Source organism: Schistocerca gregaria, chromosome 6 (genome assembly GCF_023897955.1).
Source record: "Schistocerca gregaria isolate iqSchGreg1 chromosome 6, iqSchGreg1.2, whole genome shotgun sequence".
Taxonomy (NCBI): Eukaryota; Metazoa; Arthropoda; class Insecta; order Orthoptera; family Acrididae; genus Schistocerca; species Schistocerca gregaria.
In genome coordinates this window covers 542,225,215-542,241,693 of record NC_064925.1, presented here as the reverse complement: position 1 = coordinate 542,241,693, position 16,479 = coordinate 542,225,215, and the positions used below count along the sequence as shown (strand labels likewise).

Sequence of the window (16,479 nt, the reverse complement as noted above, 5' to 3'; positions counted from 1 at the left end):
CAGTGTCAGCCAGTTTTCCGTGGCATACGGAGCTCCATCGCAGTCTTTAACACTGGTAGCATGCCGCGACAGCGTGGACGTGAACCGTATGTGCAGTTGACGGACTTTGAGCGAGGGCGTATGTGGGCATGCGGGAGGACGGGTGGGCGTACCGCCGAATTGCTCAACACGTGGGGGGTGAGGTCTCCACAGTACATCGATGTTGTCGCCAGTGGTCGGCGGAAGGTGCACGTGCCCGTCGACCTGGGACCGGACCGCAGCGACGCACGGATGCACGCCAAGACCGTAGGATCCTACGCAGTGCCGTAGGGGACCGCACCACCACTTCCCAGCAAATTAGGGACACTGTTGCTCCTGGGGTATCGGCGAGGACCATTCGCAACCGTCTCCATGAAGCTGGGCTACGGTCCCGCACACCGTTAGGCCGTCTTCCGCTCACGCCCCAACATCGTGCAGCCCGCCTCCAGTGGTGTCGCGACAGGCGTGAATGGAGGGACGAATGGAGACGTGTCGTCTTCAGCGATGAGAGTCGCTTCTGCCTTGGTGCCAATGATGGTCGTATGCGTGTTTGGCGCCGTGCAGGTGAGCGCCACAATCAGGACTGCATACGACCGAGGCACACAGGGCCAACACCCGGCATCATGGTGTTGGGAGCAATCTCCTACAGTGGCCGTACACCTCTGGTGATCGTCGAGGGGACACTGAATAGTGCATGGTACATCCAAAGCGTCATCCAACCCATCGTTCTACCATTCCTAGACCTGCAAGGGAACTTGCTGTTCCAACAGGACAATGCACGTCCGCATGTATCCTGTGCCACCCAACGTGCTCTAGAAGGTGTAAGTCAACTACCCTGGCCAGCAAGATCTCCGGATCTGTCCCCCATTGAGCATGTTTGGGACTGGATGAAGCGTCGTCTCACGCGGTCTGCACGTCCAGCACGAACGCTGGTCCAACTGAGGCGCCAGGTGGAAATGGCATGGCAAGCCGTTCCACAGGACTACATCCAGCATCTCTACGATCGTCTCCATGGGAGAATAGCAGCCTGCATTGCTGCGAAAGGTGGATATACACTGTACTAGTGCCGACATTGTGCATGCTCTGTTGCCTTTGTCTATGTGCCTGTGGTTCTGTCAGTGTGATCATGTGATGTATCTGACCCCAGGAATGTGTCAATAAAGTTTCCCTTTCCTGGGACAATGAATTCACGGTGTTCTTATTTCAATTTCCAGGAGTGTACATGCACGAGTGGTACTTGGAGTCATTCATGTGACAGGCCTGACGATGACGTGATTGGAACATCGAAAATGGTCGACTAATAAAACAATATCAAAATAACGGCTGTTGACACAGTATCATTACATTTCATCGATCAGCCGCTGTTCCACGCTCCAATGCTCAAGATGGAGTTACATTTAATGCAAATTCAAGCAAGCAGAACTACAGCACCCTCTCTAATTAAAAGTTTTCCATTTTAAAAATCTTGATACAAAGTCATACACTTTGCACACGGTATGCCAATTCTTTGACTTAAAAGTAGGTCTACTGTAGAAGGCTCCATTGTCAGAATATTTTAATGAACTGCAGGAAGACTTGCAGGATAGACGGATGATGCAGAGACTGGCATTGACGCGGAACGTCAAAAAAATGTAACATTTTGCGCGTACATAGGAGAAGTAATCCACATTATTGTCAAACAATTGCGGGAAACAGTGACTACCGTAAAATGTCTAGGAGTAGGAGTAACCTTCCGTAGCAATCTTAAACGAAATAGCCATAGAAAACATACAGGGTGTCCCAGGAGAAATGGTCAGCATTCAGGGATATGACAGGAACTGTCACGCGAAGTAAACAAGTGTAGTAAACATGGGCTCTAACATTCATACCGTAAGAACTATGGTTCAAATGGCTCTGAGCTCTATGGGACTTAACTTCAGAGGTCATCAGTCCCCTAGAACTTAGAACTACTTAAACCTAACTAACCTAAGGACATCACACACATCCATGCCCGAGGCAGGATTTGAACCTGCGACCGTAGAGGCCGCGCGGTTCCAGACTGTAGCGCCTAGAACCGCTCTGCCACTCAGGCCGGCTAAGAACTATGAGCACTACATCTTCGCTATTGTGAAATTCATCTCTTCTGCTGAACAAGTTCTCATAGCTCTTAAGGTATGCATTTTAGAGCCTATATTTACTAGAAAATTTTTTCTTGTTTTGGTTCATACTATCTCCTCCCAAAATACGGAAAGCAAAAAGCGTGCAGTAGAAGAGATTTGTTTCATAGTACCGAATATGAAGAGCTATTAGCTCGTAAGGTATGCAGTTCACATAAACTTATGGTTTGTCTTTTTTGGGTTCATACACATTTTATCTGTTATTACTTTTATGTTGTAATTTCATATACTGACACGTTCCATGCCCTTGGAGATTTGCTCCTCAATTTGGACCTACCTAACTAGACGTGTAAAATAAAATAAAAATTTAGCGCCCATGTTTATTAGACGTTTTTGATACATTTACCCCTCATCGTCCCTGAAAATTTGTAATATCGTTACGGATTCACCCATACAGCGCTCAGTTTCAGTGTGTATTCACTGCAAGTTTAAAAGAACTTTAGCTATAGGTACCGAGCGAGGTGGCGTTGTGGTTGGCACATTGAACTCGATTCGGGAGGACGACCGTTCAAAACCTCGTCGGGCGATCCTGATTTAGGTTTCCCATAATTTTCCTAAATCACTTCAGGCAAATGCTAGGATGGTTCCTTTGAAAGGGCACACCCGACTATCTTCCCCATCCTTCCCTAATCCGACGAGGGACCACTCACCCAAATCAACCAGCCAACTAATAGGTGGACACTGTCGTTTTCACTGGAGAAACTATAAAAGCGCCTTATTTGTAGAAAGAGATTGAATTAGCTAATATAACTGAAACATCGTGTAAAATTTCCTGATTCGCAGCTGTGCAGTAGAAGACATGTGTTTCACAGTAGCGAAGGTAAACAAGTGCTTATAGCTCTTAAGGTATGTAATTGAGAGCCGAAGTTTACCAGATTTATTTGCTACGGGTGATAGTTGCTGTCACATCCCTGAATACTGACCCTTTCTCTTGGTGACCCTTTCCACTGTCATGCCCCCATTAGTAGGAAAATCAGATGCCAGACAGATTCATAGAAAGAGTGTTAAGGATGTGTAATTCGTCGACGTAAGATGTGGCATACAAAGCATTAGTTAGACCGATTCTTGAGTATTGCTCATCAGCCTAGAACCCTTACCAGTTTGCGTTAATAGAGGAAACACACGAGATCCAACGAAGAGCGGAGAGTTTCGTCCGGGATCGTTTGGTCGACCAAGAGCGTTAGGAAGATGCTCGTTTCCAGTGTCAGGCGTTAGAAGAGAGGTGTTGTGCTTCACGGAGATGTTTACCGTCGAAATTCCGAGAAATTACGTTCTGGGAAGAGTTGGTCAACATATTTTGTCCCACTTAAGTCTTGCAAAGTGAGCACAACGTAAAAATTAGAGGTATTAAGTCAATACGGAGGCGATACTCATTCTTCCCATGCGCCATTAGCGAATGGAAGAGGGAGAGAGGGATCAGATAGAGAGGTACCCCAACTTTCCTAGGCCACACACTGTCACCGTAGCTTGTGGTGTGTAAATGTAGATGTAGAAGCATTTACCGTCGAACGCTTCGGTATTCTGATTACAAAGGGACTACATGTAGTGCAACTAGGATTATACGACGAACTGATATTCTAATAATTAGTTCAATACTTATCAAATCACTGTCTTTAGATAGTTTCCAAAATTATATTACTTTCCTGAAGTCATAATAAGAACTGCCAGCTCCATGCCGCCGTTGGATAAGCAGCAGCCAGCAGCAAGTCGTATAACCTTAGCTCACTTATTTGTTTCTTAGTTTAATTCTTAATTTCTTTGCGTGTTTTTGGGTACTTGCATAGATTAATTGACAATTTCGGGCTTATTATAGGATTTGAGAGTTATAGCATCGCGTTTTAGTAGATGAATAGTGTAAATTCCCCATAGGCGTTAGTCATTTGTTTGTTTTGAACGGCTTGTGGGATAAATAAGAGGAAAACATTGTTAGGGATGGATAGGGACTGCGCCTTTTGTGTACGGATTCAGGGGGAATTGGCCACCATCTGTAAACAGCTGGAAGCTGTGTTGGCTGTGGTCGACAGGCCCCAGGCTGTTGCCCTCAGCTGCGGTGACATTAAGACATCCGAGGCGAGCACTTTGGCGCCTCTGGAACCTGTAGCCCTCTCGGATTCGGACGTCCCTGCCGGTCGACATTTGCCTGACGGTGATTGGCGAACCGTGGCGGGGTCGCGAATCCCTGGGCGGAAGACGAAAGTTGGTGCTGGCCGCAAGGCTGTACCCTTACGCCTCCATAACAGGTTTGAGGTACTGAGCCAGCAAGGGCGGCCTCGCCTGTTTTGGCAGTGGCCGGTCTTCCTGCACTAATGACATGTGAAGCTGTGGATCGGAAGAGATTCTCTCTGGTTTCCGGCGGCTATCTGAGTTGGTGAAGACTGCCAGTCTTGATAGCGAGATGAAGGCAGAACTCACCATCTGCAGCATTGTCGACAGGACCGATTGCGGACCTTTGGTACAGAGCTGAGTAGAGAGTCTGAATCAGAGGCTCAGACGGTTCTGCGACCGTGTAGGCCGAAGAATCGACCAAGCAACAGTCGGTATTGTAGTTGTAAATTGTCGTAGCTGTGTTGGAAAAGTACTAAAACTTCAAGCGCTGATAGAAAGCACTGAAGCAGAAATCTTTACAGGAACAGGAAGCTGGCTAAAGCCGGAGGTAAATTCTGCCGAAATTTTTACAGAGGCGCAAAACGTGTTCAGAAAGGATAGATTAAATAAAGTATGTGGTGGTTTGTTTGCGTCAGTTGGAAGTAGTTTATCTTGTAGTGAAGGTAAAATAGATGTGTGTGTGGTGGTCTTCAGTCCTGAGACTGGTTTGATGCAGCTCTCCATGCTACTCTATCCTGTGCAAGCTTCTTCATCTCCCAGTACCTACTGCAACCTACATCCTTCTGAATCTGATTAGTGTAGTCATCTCTTAGTCTCCCTCTACGATTTTTACCCTCCACGCTGCCCTCCAATTCTAAATTGGTGATCCCTTGATGCCTCAGAACATGTCCTACCAACCGATCCCGTCTTATAGTCAAGTTGTGCCACAAACTTCTCTTCTTCCCAATCCGATTCAATACTTCCTCATTAGTTATGTGATCTACCCATCTAATCTTCAGCATTATTCTGTAGCACCACATTTCTAAAGCTTCTATTCTCTTCTTGTCCAAACTATTTATCCTCCATGTTTCACTTCCATACATGGCTACACTCCATACAAATACTTTCAGAAATGACTTCCTGACACTTAAATCTATACTCGATGTTAACAAATTTCTCTTCTTCAGAAGCGCTTTCCTTGCCATTGCCAGTCTACATTTTATATCCTCTCTACTTCGACCATCATCAGTTACTTTGCTCCCCAAATAGCAAAACTCCTTTACTACTTTAAGTGTCCTAATCTAATACCCTCAACATCACCCGACTTAATTCAGCTACATTCCATTATCCTCGTTTTGCTTTTGTTGATGTTCATCTTATATCCTCCTTTGAAGACACTGTCCATTCCGTTCAACTGCTCTTCCAAGTCCTTTGCTGTCTCTGACAGAATTACGATGTCATCGGCGAACCTCAAAGTTTTTATTTCTTCTCCATGGACTTTAATACCTACTCCGAAATTTTCTTTTGTTTCCTTTACTGCTTGCTCCATATACAGATTGAATAACATCGGGGAGAGACTACAACCCTGTCTCACTCCCTTCCCAACCACTGCCTCCCTTTCATGTCCCTCGACTCTAATAACTACCATCCGTTTGATGTACAAATTGTAAATAGCCTTTCGCTCGCTGTATTTTACCCCTGCCACCTTCAGAATTTGAAAGAGAGTATTCCAGTCAACATTGTCAAAAGCTATTTCTAAGTCTACAAATGCTAGAAGCTAGCTACTAAGATAAGTCGTAGGGTCAGTATTGCCTCACGTTTTCCAACATTTCTACGGAATCCAAACTGATCTTCCCCGAGGTCGGCTTCTACTAGTTTTTCCATTCGTCTGTGCAGAATTCGCGTTAGTATTTTGCAGCTGTGGCTTATTAAACTGATTGTTCGGTAATTTTCTCCTCTGTCAACACCTGCTTTCTTTGGGATTGGAATTGTTATATTCTTCTTGAAGTCTGAGGGTATCTCGCCTGTCTCATACATCTTGCTCACCAGATGGAAGAGTTTTGTCAGGACTGGCTCTCCCAAGGCTGTAAGTAGTTCTAATGGAATGTTGTCTACTCTGGGAGCCTTGTTTCGACTCTGGTCTTTCAGTGCTCTGTCAAACTCTTCACTCAGTATCGTATCTCCCATTTCATCTTCATCTACATCCTCTTCCAGTTCCATAATATTGTCCTCAAGTACATCGCCCTTGTATAGACCCTCTATATGCTCCTTCCACCTTTCTGCTTTACCTTCTTTGCTTATAACTGGTTTTCTATCAGAGCTCTTGATGTTCATAAAAGTGGTTCTCCCTTCTCCAAAGGTCTCTTTAATTTTCCTGTAGGCAGTATCTATCTTACCCCTAGTGAGATAAGCCTCTACATCCTTACATTTGTTCTCTAGCCATCCCTGCTTAGCCATTTTGCATTTTTATATTTTCTCCTTTCATCAATTAAATTCAATATTTCTTCAGTTACCCAAGGATTTCTACTAGCTCTCGTATTTTTACCTACTTGATCATCTGCTGCCTTCACTACTTCATATCTCAAAGCTACCCATTCTTCTTCTACTGTATTTCTTTCCCCTATTCCTGTCAATTGTTCCCTTATGCTCTCTCTGAAACTCTGTACAACCTCTGGTTCTTTCAGTTTATCCAGGTCCCATCTCCTTAATTTCCCACATTTTTGCAGTTTCTTCAGTTTTAATCTACAGGTCATAACCAATAGATTGTGGTCAGAGTCCACATCTGCCCCTGGAAATGTCTTACAACTTAAAACCTGGTTCCTAAATCTCTGTTTTACCATTATATAATCTATCTGATACCTTTTAGTATCTCCAGGGTTCTTCCATGTATACAGCCTTCTTTTATGATTATTGAACCAAGTGTTAGCTATGATTAAGTTGTGCTCTGTGCAAAATTCTACCAGGCCGCTTCCTCTTTCATTTCTTTGCCCCAGTCCATATTCACCTACTACGTTTCCTTCTCTCCCTTTTCCTACTACCGAATTCCAGTTACCCATGACTGTTAAATTATCGTCACCCTTCACTATCTGAGTAATTTCTTTTATTTGATCATACATTTCTTCAATTTCTTAGTCATCTCCAGAGCTAGTTGGCATACAAACTTGTACTACTGTAGTAGGTGTGGGCTTCGTATCTATCTTGGCCACAATAATGCGTTCACTATGCTGTTTGTAGTAGCTTACCCGCACTCCTATTTTCCTATTCATTATTAAACCTACTCCTGCATTACCCCTATTTGATTTTGTGTTTATAACCCTGTAGTCACCTGACCAAAAGTCTTGTTTCTCCTGCCACCGAACTTCACTAATTCCCACTAGATCTAACTTTAACCTATCCATTTCCCTTTTTAAATTTTCTAACCAACCTGCCCGATTAAGTGATCTGACATTCCACGCTCCGATCCGTAGAACTCCAGTTTTGTAAAATAGATAGTTCCTGCGAATTACTATGGGTAGAGGTAATACTCAACAGCCGTACCAATATAATAATTGGCTCCTTCTACCGACCCCCCGACTCAGATGATATAATAGCTGAACGGTTCAAAGAAAACTTGAGTCTCATTACAAATAATTACCTCACCCATATAGTTATAATTGGTGGAGACTTCAGTCTACCGCTTGTTCAAAGCCGGTTGAAGACAGAAAACATCTTCCGAAATTGTACTAAATCTTTCTCTGATAATTACTTTGAACAATTAGTTCATGAGCCCACACGAATTGTAAATGGTTGCGAAAGCACACTTGACCTGTTAGCCACAAATAATCCTGATCTAATAGAGAGCGTCATGACGGATACAGGGATTAGTGAACACAAGGTCATTGTAGCGAGGCTCAAAACCATATCAACCAAAACCACTAAAAATAAACGCAAAATATATCTGTTTAAAACAGCAGATAAACATTGGCTTGATGCATTCCTAAGAGAGAGTCTCCATTCCTGCCAAGCTAATTATGTAAGTGTAGACCAGATATGGCTCAAATTCAAAGATACAGAATCGACAGCAATGGATGGATTCATACCGCATAAGTTAATAAGAGACGGGACTGATCCACCATGGTACACAAAAAACGTCAGAACACTGTTGCAGAAGCAACAAAAAAAGCATGCCAAATTCAGAAGAACGCAAAATTCCCAAGACTGATAAGTTTCACGGAAGCTCGAAATTTAGTGCGGACGTCAATGCGAGATGCTTTTAATAGCTTCGACAATGAAACATTGTCTCAAAATATGGTAGAAAACACAAAGAGATTCTAGTCGTATGTAAAGTATGCCAGTGGCAAAAAACAGTCAATACCGTCACTGCACGATAGCGATGGAAATGTTTCCGATGATGGTGCCACTAAAGCGGAGTTAAAGAAGATGAAGTAAATATTCTAGAATTCGAAACAAGAACAGCTGTTAGCATGGGTGACATAAAAGTAGATATCTTACGTGTTGCGAAACAACTCAAATCACTTAAGAAACGCAGGTCTTCTAGTCCAGATGGTATACCAATGAGGTTCATTTCAGAGTATGCGGACACAATAGCGCCTTTCTTAGCAATCATATACTCCCCGCTCACTTCACGAAAGGTCTGTTCCTAAAGACTGGAAAGTAGCACAGGTCACACCAATATTCAAGAAAGGAAATAGGATTAATCCATTGACTTACAGACCCATATCACTGACCTCAGTTTACAGTAGGATTTTGGAGCGTATACTGTACTCGGACATTATGAATCACATTGAAGAAAATGACTTACTGATACATAACCAACACGGATTCAGAAAATTCAGAAAATTTCGTTCTTGTGCAACACAATTTATTCCAATGAACTAATGACTGCTGTCGACAAGGGATCTCGGATCGATTCCACATTCCTAGATTTGCAGAAGGCTTTTTTTTATCGCGCAATATGGGTGAGAGTGTCACTAATATGATACGCGAGTTGGGATGGCAGTCACCGAAACATAGGAGGTTTTCTTTTCGGCCAGATCTATTTACGAAATTTCAATCACCAATTTTCTCTTCCGATTGCGAAAATAGTTTGTTGACACCCACCTACGTAGGGAGAAATGATCATCATAATAAAATAGGAGAAATCAGAGCTCGAACGAAAAGATTTAGGTGTTCCTTTTTTCCACGCGCCATTCGAGAGTGGAATGGTAGACAAGTAGTATGAAAATGCTTCGATGAACCCTCTGCCATGCACTAAAGTGTGAATTGCACAGTAACCACGTAGATGTAGACGGGAAGTGGTATAGATGCAATATCTCCAGTTTACAGTAGGGCTGTGCACACGGTACACGCTTTCGAACGGGCCCACTGTTTCACGCCATTTCACAATTCGCCGCAAAGCTCGTTCGGGTATGAGCTGCTCGAACATTCGCATGATATTTGATACGCGTGGCGTGAGTGAGAGCAAATGATACGTGAGAAATACCAACTTCCCACAAGAAGTCATAACTCTGCTTAAAATTTAACATTTTCATGAGCTTGAAATTCGAGCATCGCACCTTAAAACCAAGCGCAAACGAAAATAACATTTCATTTACGTGTTTGAGACTACAAGTAAACTATCGATTCTCCCGTGTATAAATCCGCTTCAAATGACTGGTTGCTTTACAAATGAATTGCTGTGATAAATATTGACGCTAAGCGTGTAATCGAGGCTAAGATTAGAAAATGTTTGATATTATGTTTAAAGTTTATTTGAAGTATCTAAGTGCTCTCATTATAAACACTGAATGAATACAGCCTTTATAATTTGCTCTCCATTTTAAGCAAAAGCTTGTTTTTCACGCATCTTAGTGCTTATGACAAAAAAAAAAAAAGGGTACAAATGGCTCTGAGCACTATGGGACTTAACAGCTGAGGTCATCAGTCCCCTAGAACTTAGAACTACTTAAACCTAACTAACCTAAGAACATCACACATATCCATGCCCGAGGCAGGATTCGAACCTGCGACCGTAGAGGTCCAGATTGAAGCACCTAGAACCGCTCGGCCACTCCGTCCGGCAGTGTTTATGACGTCATATGCTCTAAATTACGTGTCGTACAGTGAAATAATTTTGCAAGTACAAGTGGTAACAGGGTGAACATCTAAAACTTGCGCCGGAAGTATTGCGACAATGGAAAGCATTATTGATTTCCAATTTTCACAGCAGGAGTTGGTCGTCAGTGGCTCGTATTTTTAGCCAATAAACAGATTGTAATAATACTTGGAAAGTGTATCTTTTGTGCAAACATTCACTTTAAGTGGATCAGTGCCTATATAGACATTACCAGAATAAAAAGTAGGATAAATCAAAATGTCAGTGGTAAAAGTTTCCACGCCTATTCTTTGTTTGTGCCTTTCAATGTGCGCAATTGCTAGGTACGGTGTTGTTATTACGGTATTACTTTTGGACTATTTAATTACAACTGAATGAAAAATTTTCGTGCCATTCGCGTTTCGCCTTTATTGTTTGCAAGGGCGTCTTCAATGGCAGGTTCCGTGTTGTGTTTTTGTTCCATTTTTGGCGCTGTTCTTTTTCTTATAATTGCCATATGAGTTTTTGATTTGCACACTTCACGGCACTAGGAAAAGAACAAAATCAAGTATTCACAGACCCGCAAATAGCAATTATTAAAAGAAGAACAGCGTAAAAAATGGAACAAAAATAGAACATGTAGAACATAATACATGGAATTTCTCCATTGAAGATGCCTTGCAAATAATAAAGGCGAAGCGCATATGGCACGAAAATTGTGTATCATTCAGTTGTAATTGTCTACCTGTCGTAATATTACACGCAACCAAGGAGAATAAGACCACAAAGTTGAAGATGGTACGATGTTGTTACGTTTATTTAACAATGTCCTTGTGTGTTCCTTGAGCGCATTGCGACTTGCTACTCAGATAATGTGTGACCGTCCAAGCAATACGTCGTATGAGTGGACTGTGGGACTTGCAGAAAAAAAAAAACCGATATGCTCATAGTGAATGGAAACTGAAGGAAGACTGCAGTTCGTTCTTATACGGTGCATGCAGCAAGATATCCCTATATACGTCAACCATCTCTGCAGTTATTTATCAACCTCTTCGACTAGTTACGTGAAAGTGATAGTGCAACAGCTAGAGAACGTAACAGAAGGAAAGAAGTGACGACCGAAGAGAGCGGAATTCATTTTCTTTATGCTGTTGTAATTGATCCGCACGTTAGCTCCAGCACAATCGCACGAGGAAGTGGCATAATTCAGGAAGTGTCCTGCGTATTTTCCATCGACATCGGTTCCGTCCCTATCACATCTAACTCCATCAAGAGCTGCATGGAAATGATTATGAGAATCGGTTTATTTCTGTACATGGGCATTAAGACAGGATAGCCTAGAAGTGTCATGTATCTTGTTCAGTGATGAAATGAAATGATCGTATGGCATTGTTGGCCGGGAGGCCCCATGCAGGAAGTTCGGCTCCCGTATTGCAAGTCCTCTTTAGTTGACACCACTTCGGCGACTTGCGAGTCAATGATGATGAATGACACACAACACCCAGACACCCAGTCATCACGAGGCAGAGAAAATCCCTGACCCCGCCGGGAATCGAACCCGATACCCCGTGCGCGGGAAGCGAGAACGCGACCGCAAGACCACGAGCTACGGAATTGTTCAGGGATGAAGCCACATTTATCATTCATGGCCAGGTAAACCGCCGAAACATACACTGTTGATCTGTCGACAATTCCCTTTGGCTTCCTGACTTCGAATGCCAGCGTCCACGGAGTGTAAAAATGTGATGATGTGGGATAGTGAACCATCACTCATAGGCCAGTTCGTGATACACGGAACACTGAACGCACTCAAACAAGCACAGCCTCCTACAAACCATATTCCACGGATGCTAGAAGACGTTCCTCTGCAGACTAGGAGTAACTTCAGGTACCAACAGCCGGCCGCGGTGGTCTCGCGGCTCTAGGCGCGCAGTCCGGAACCGTGCTACTGCTACGGTCGCAGGTTCGAATCCTGCCTCGGGCATGGATGTGTGTGATGTCCTTACGTTAGTTAGGTTTAAGTAGTTCTAAGTTCTAGGGGACTGATGACCACAGCAGTAGAGTCCCATTGTGCTCAGAGCCATTTTTTTTTTTTTTTCAGGTACCAACATGATGGCTGTCTAGCGCATAGCACGAAGTTGTACAGCATGTCTTCATGAACTGTTTCCAAATCGTTGGATTAGACGCAAAGGACCTGTACCTTGGCCGACCCGTTCCCCGGATTTGACGCCTGTATACTTTTTTTTTTCTGTGGGAGAGGCGACACTGTCTACAAAGCCATATCAACTATACCCGATGATATGCAACTACGTATTAGTGCAGCCTGCTCTGACTTCTCCGCTGAAATGTTAGCACGTGTGCAGCAATCGTTTCATACCAGACTGGAAATGTGTGTTACCGCTGCCGGTGGACATTTTGAATACACTGTGATTGTCTCCTTACTGGCCCGTGTCCACGTAATTAGTGTGTACATTTGTGTTTTACTTTAGTGTGTGCTACCACAGGTCTTGTACAAGAATCGGCGTGAGAGCTTTTCAAAATATATCTCGTAACCTGCTCGCACTACATTCCTGCAACAAATACCACTGACATTCTAATTTAATCTACTTTTAGTTTGTTAGTGCCCAAGGCCATTGTTCCATTTCAAAAAGTGTATGTTTGCACAAGAAATATACTTTCTAAGTATTATTACAATCAGTTGATTGGATAACAATTCGGGCCCCTGACTACCATTCCATTCTGTGAAAACCGCACTTCAGTAGCACTTTCCAGTTCCGTAATATCTGCGGTGCAAATTTTAGGTAGTTTACCGTGTATATGAATACGGTCTGCAAATCGTACTGCGATTGTAATTGGTAGAAAAGAAGTAATAAATTATTTCGACATGCTTGCAGCTGAAACTTTACTGCACGAACAGCGAAAATGCAGTAAGCGATAAGAATTTTTCCTGTAATCATCATGGAGCGAGAAAAGTTTCACAGAAGTTTGAAATTGTGTGGTTCGTTCTTTGCAAGTCACCAAGTGCTCTCACACTGGAATACTGGATGAATATAATGTCTGGGTAATTTGCGCGTCCTGAACTACAATACCTCTAGTACTTTGTTAAACCTTTAACGGAAAATTATAGCTCTTAATTAGTAGATTATGGCAGCATTCTAAATTCGGTCAATTACGATACGAAATATTGCAAATCATTTGTTGCCCCTTGAAGCCGTTAGATAGATAACCTGAAACTGAAGCCGCGTGGCGGTGCACCGAATTAGTCATTTCGTAATATAGACACAATAATGGGTTGCTAATGACCGTTTCGTTTCCTGCTCACATATTAGAATACCAGATAAAAAAATAGCTATTACCCTTTAATCAACCTGAAGACAAGAAGGGAATTTATTATTTTATTATTTACTTATCGTATGGCAATACAGACACATAAGAAAGAAACAGAAATCACTAATATAAAAAAGTGTAAAGCTAGTTCCCGTCCGTAGTATAACACTACACGTGCACCCTGGGTAACGCTAAATGAACTAGCACATACTGGCACTCAGATAATCTGAGGATCTCCTGACTATAAGACACTTTCAGTTAAGAGTTATGTCACCAGAAAAGAAGAGAAAAATTCAGATGACAGAAGGAAAACAATTACTTGGACATTAAATGCCTAGTAATCAAAATAATCATAATAAATCACTTTAACTACTATCGCGAACACAAAGAGTTGAGAGGTAGTACCAACAGACGTCGCTAGATCACGGGACAAGCGAAAGCTTAAAAATTAGGTTGAGTATGATTACCTACGATCTGCACCATAGAAGATACTTCAATCCTTACCAACAGTTGTTTTTATTAATAAAGTCCAAAGTACATTAATAACATTGTTTTATTCTGTTGCGAATAAATCCCTGTACAACGCCGAAATCAAATGCGATTGCGAGAATATTATGACAGCGCTGACACACGTCGTGGAGATAGTACGAATAGAAATTGCTACATCGCGAGACGATCGAAATCTTGAGCACAGCCTGTGACGTAGATTGCACGATCCGTTTGAGTCGTGCTTAAACGCAGCACTAATTTGCAGTCTTTGGCTTTGTCCACGTTAAACAAAATAATGCAACAGGCCGATTCATAACAATAACCTAACGTACAGATGTGACTAAATACGAATTAAGATATACTAACTTTCTTATGCAAGTAAGAGAATTATGACTGAAATATTAATGAGATAATTAATATTTTAAGCATTGGCTAGGCGACCGTTATTTAGTTCCGATCGCTCGATAACTTTTGTCTTCTCAGCTACTTACAAAACGACGTATGTAACAAAATTCCAAGTTAAATACACTAATATTGTGTATATAAATGAAATCAACAGCATATAACACAGACACCAAGCGAAAAATTTTATAAATATGCTGACTGCTGTTTTGACAAGAAACTGAAATCATCATAAAATACTGGGATTTCATTTATTCACATGTCTCTAGAGTTGTTTATAATACTTATTTATGTTACCCTATAACAGCACACACACACACACACACACACACACACACACACACACACTAGTAGCCATCTTGGTTATCATTGAATGTATTAACCGGCTCCGGTAAGTACGTTCTATTGTCGATACTGCCACATTTTCTAAGCTTTGCACTACTTTTGAATCCTTTTCTGTTAAAAATAGTTTTCTTATTATTTGAAACGTCTGTTGCTAAGTAACAAAAGATTTTGTAATTGATTGATCAGTTAAATATATGCTAATTGTGCAAAGCCACCACTTTTAAGTTTAAAATGGTGGTAGCTACTAAAGCGAGAAGTCATGTGTTGGCATGGGAACTTTCGATTCCCCTCGTTTCGTGGTGCAAAGAAAGAATGTAGCAGCAGTCTACTGACAACAGCACCTTCCCAATACTACAAAATTTACTGATTTGCATGTTGCAGAATTAGTTTTTATTAAAACAGTGTCACATATAAAATTTCTGTACTTACAGGACTCCGGATGAATGGGTAAATGTCGGCATCGTCGACGATGTTAGGCACCCAGTTCCAGCCGAAGCATTTATCCCGCTCGCCGGAGGAACTGACGGCAGCATCCCTACCGGCCCAGACAATGATATAACCAGCCTCTACGACTGGGTCCGCGTTGCAGTCACGGATTACGACAAGGAGGCGAAGCTGTACACTGTTCTCAGCACATCTGATGGGACTGACAGAATCTTTCATCTACCCAGGATCTACGTCATGTTTAAAGCGGAGGATCCAATAAATTTTGCCGATAGAATCGCAGATGCCGTTCAGCGGAGAGACGAGGCCGAAAACAATATAAAGTGAGTAAGCCGGAAGTGCAAACCAGAGGGCACTTCATACTATGCAGCAGCAACCATAGCATCCTTTTTTTGCTGGTCCCCGAATTGTTAAAATCTGTGACATTCAAAAGCAGTTAGAAATATTAATACAAGATAACATAACGATCACAGACTCTTTTAATGATTTTATTTCTATACTTTCTACTAGTAGCAGCATTCAAGGACTCAATTTATTAGCTATACGAATAATCACTACCATTCTATATAAAGATATACTGGAACAACTGTATTCGTTCTTTTCTTTTCTTTTAAAAAAAAAGTGTAATGGTGTACTCATTCTCACAGCATTTGAGAGCTTTTTTTAATTTATTGGTTTTCGATACCCGCCCACACAGCCACCTCAAAAGTGAACAGACGATACGACAGTGTGCTTTGACAATTTAGTTTGTTATTTAGCGTCAAACCGAAACCCTGGTTCGAAGCTACAACGGCTTAGATTTGTCATGTGACGCCATGCTATAGTTTTTTATGTTAGTTATGACGATACGAAGGTAAGAACAACGCAACACCCAGTGCGAGCGGAGAAAATCTACGACTCGGCCGGGAATCGAACTCGGGCCTTTTCGGTTAACGATCTACAGCGCTAAACCCACAGCAACCGAGCAGCGCTCGATAATGTTTGCAAAGAAACATTTTGCAACAAACAGTTCGCCTCGCGCGGTAGTTGTTTCAGTATTTCACTATATACAATGGGAGAGAGTGTGTAGGAAAATTAGCCAAATACCAAAATAATCGCCATTTAGAAAAGTGTGAAGTATAAGGAACATTATTTCAGTAC

At 42.3% G+C, this 16,479-nt stretch overlaps 1 protein-coding gene across 1 annotated transcript in view; it reads left to right on the top strand.

Moving 5' to 3' along the window:
• LOC126278931 (dynein axonemal heavy chain 1-like) overlaps nt 1-16,479 on the top strand; it is an 825,957-nt gene that overhangs the window by 12,704 nt on the left and 796,774 nt on the right. The window contains 1 exon segment of the mRNA XM_049979209.1: nt 15,327-15,662. Within this exon segment, the coding sequence (XP_049835166.1) occupies nt 15,327-15,662 (336 nt within the window).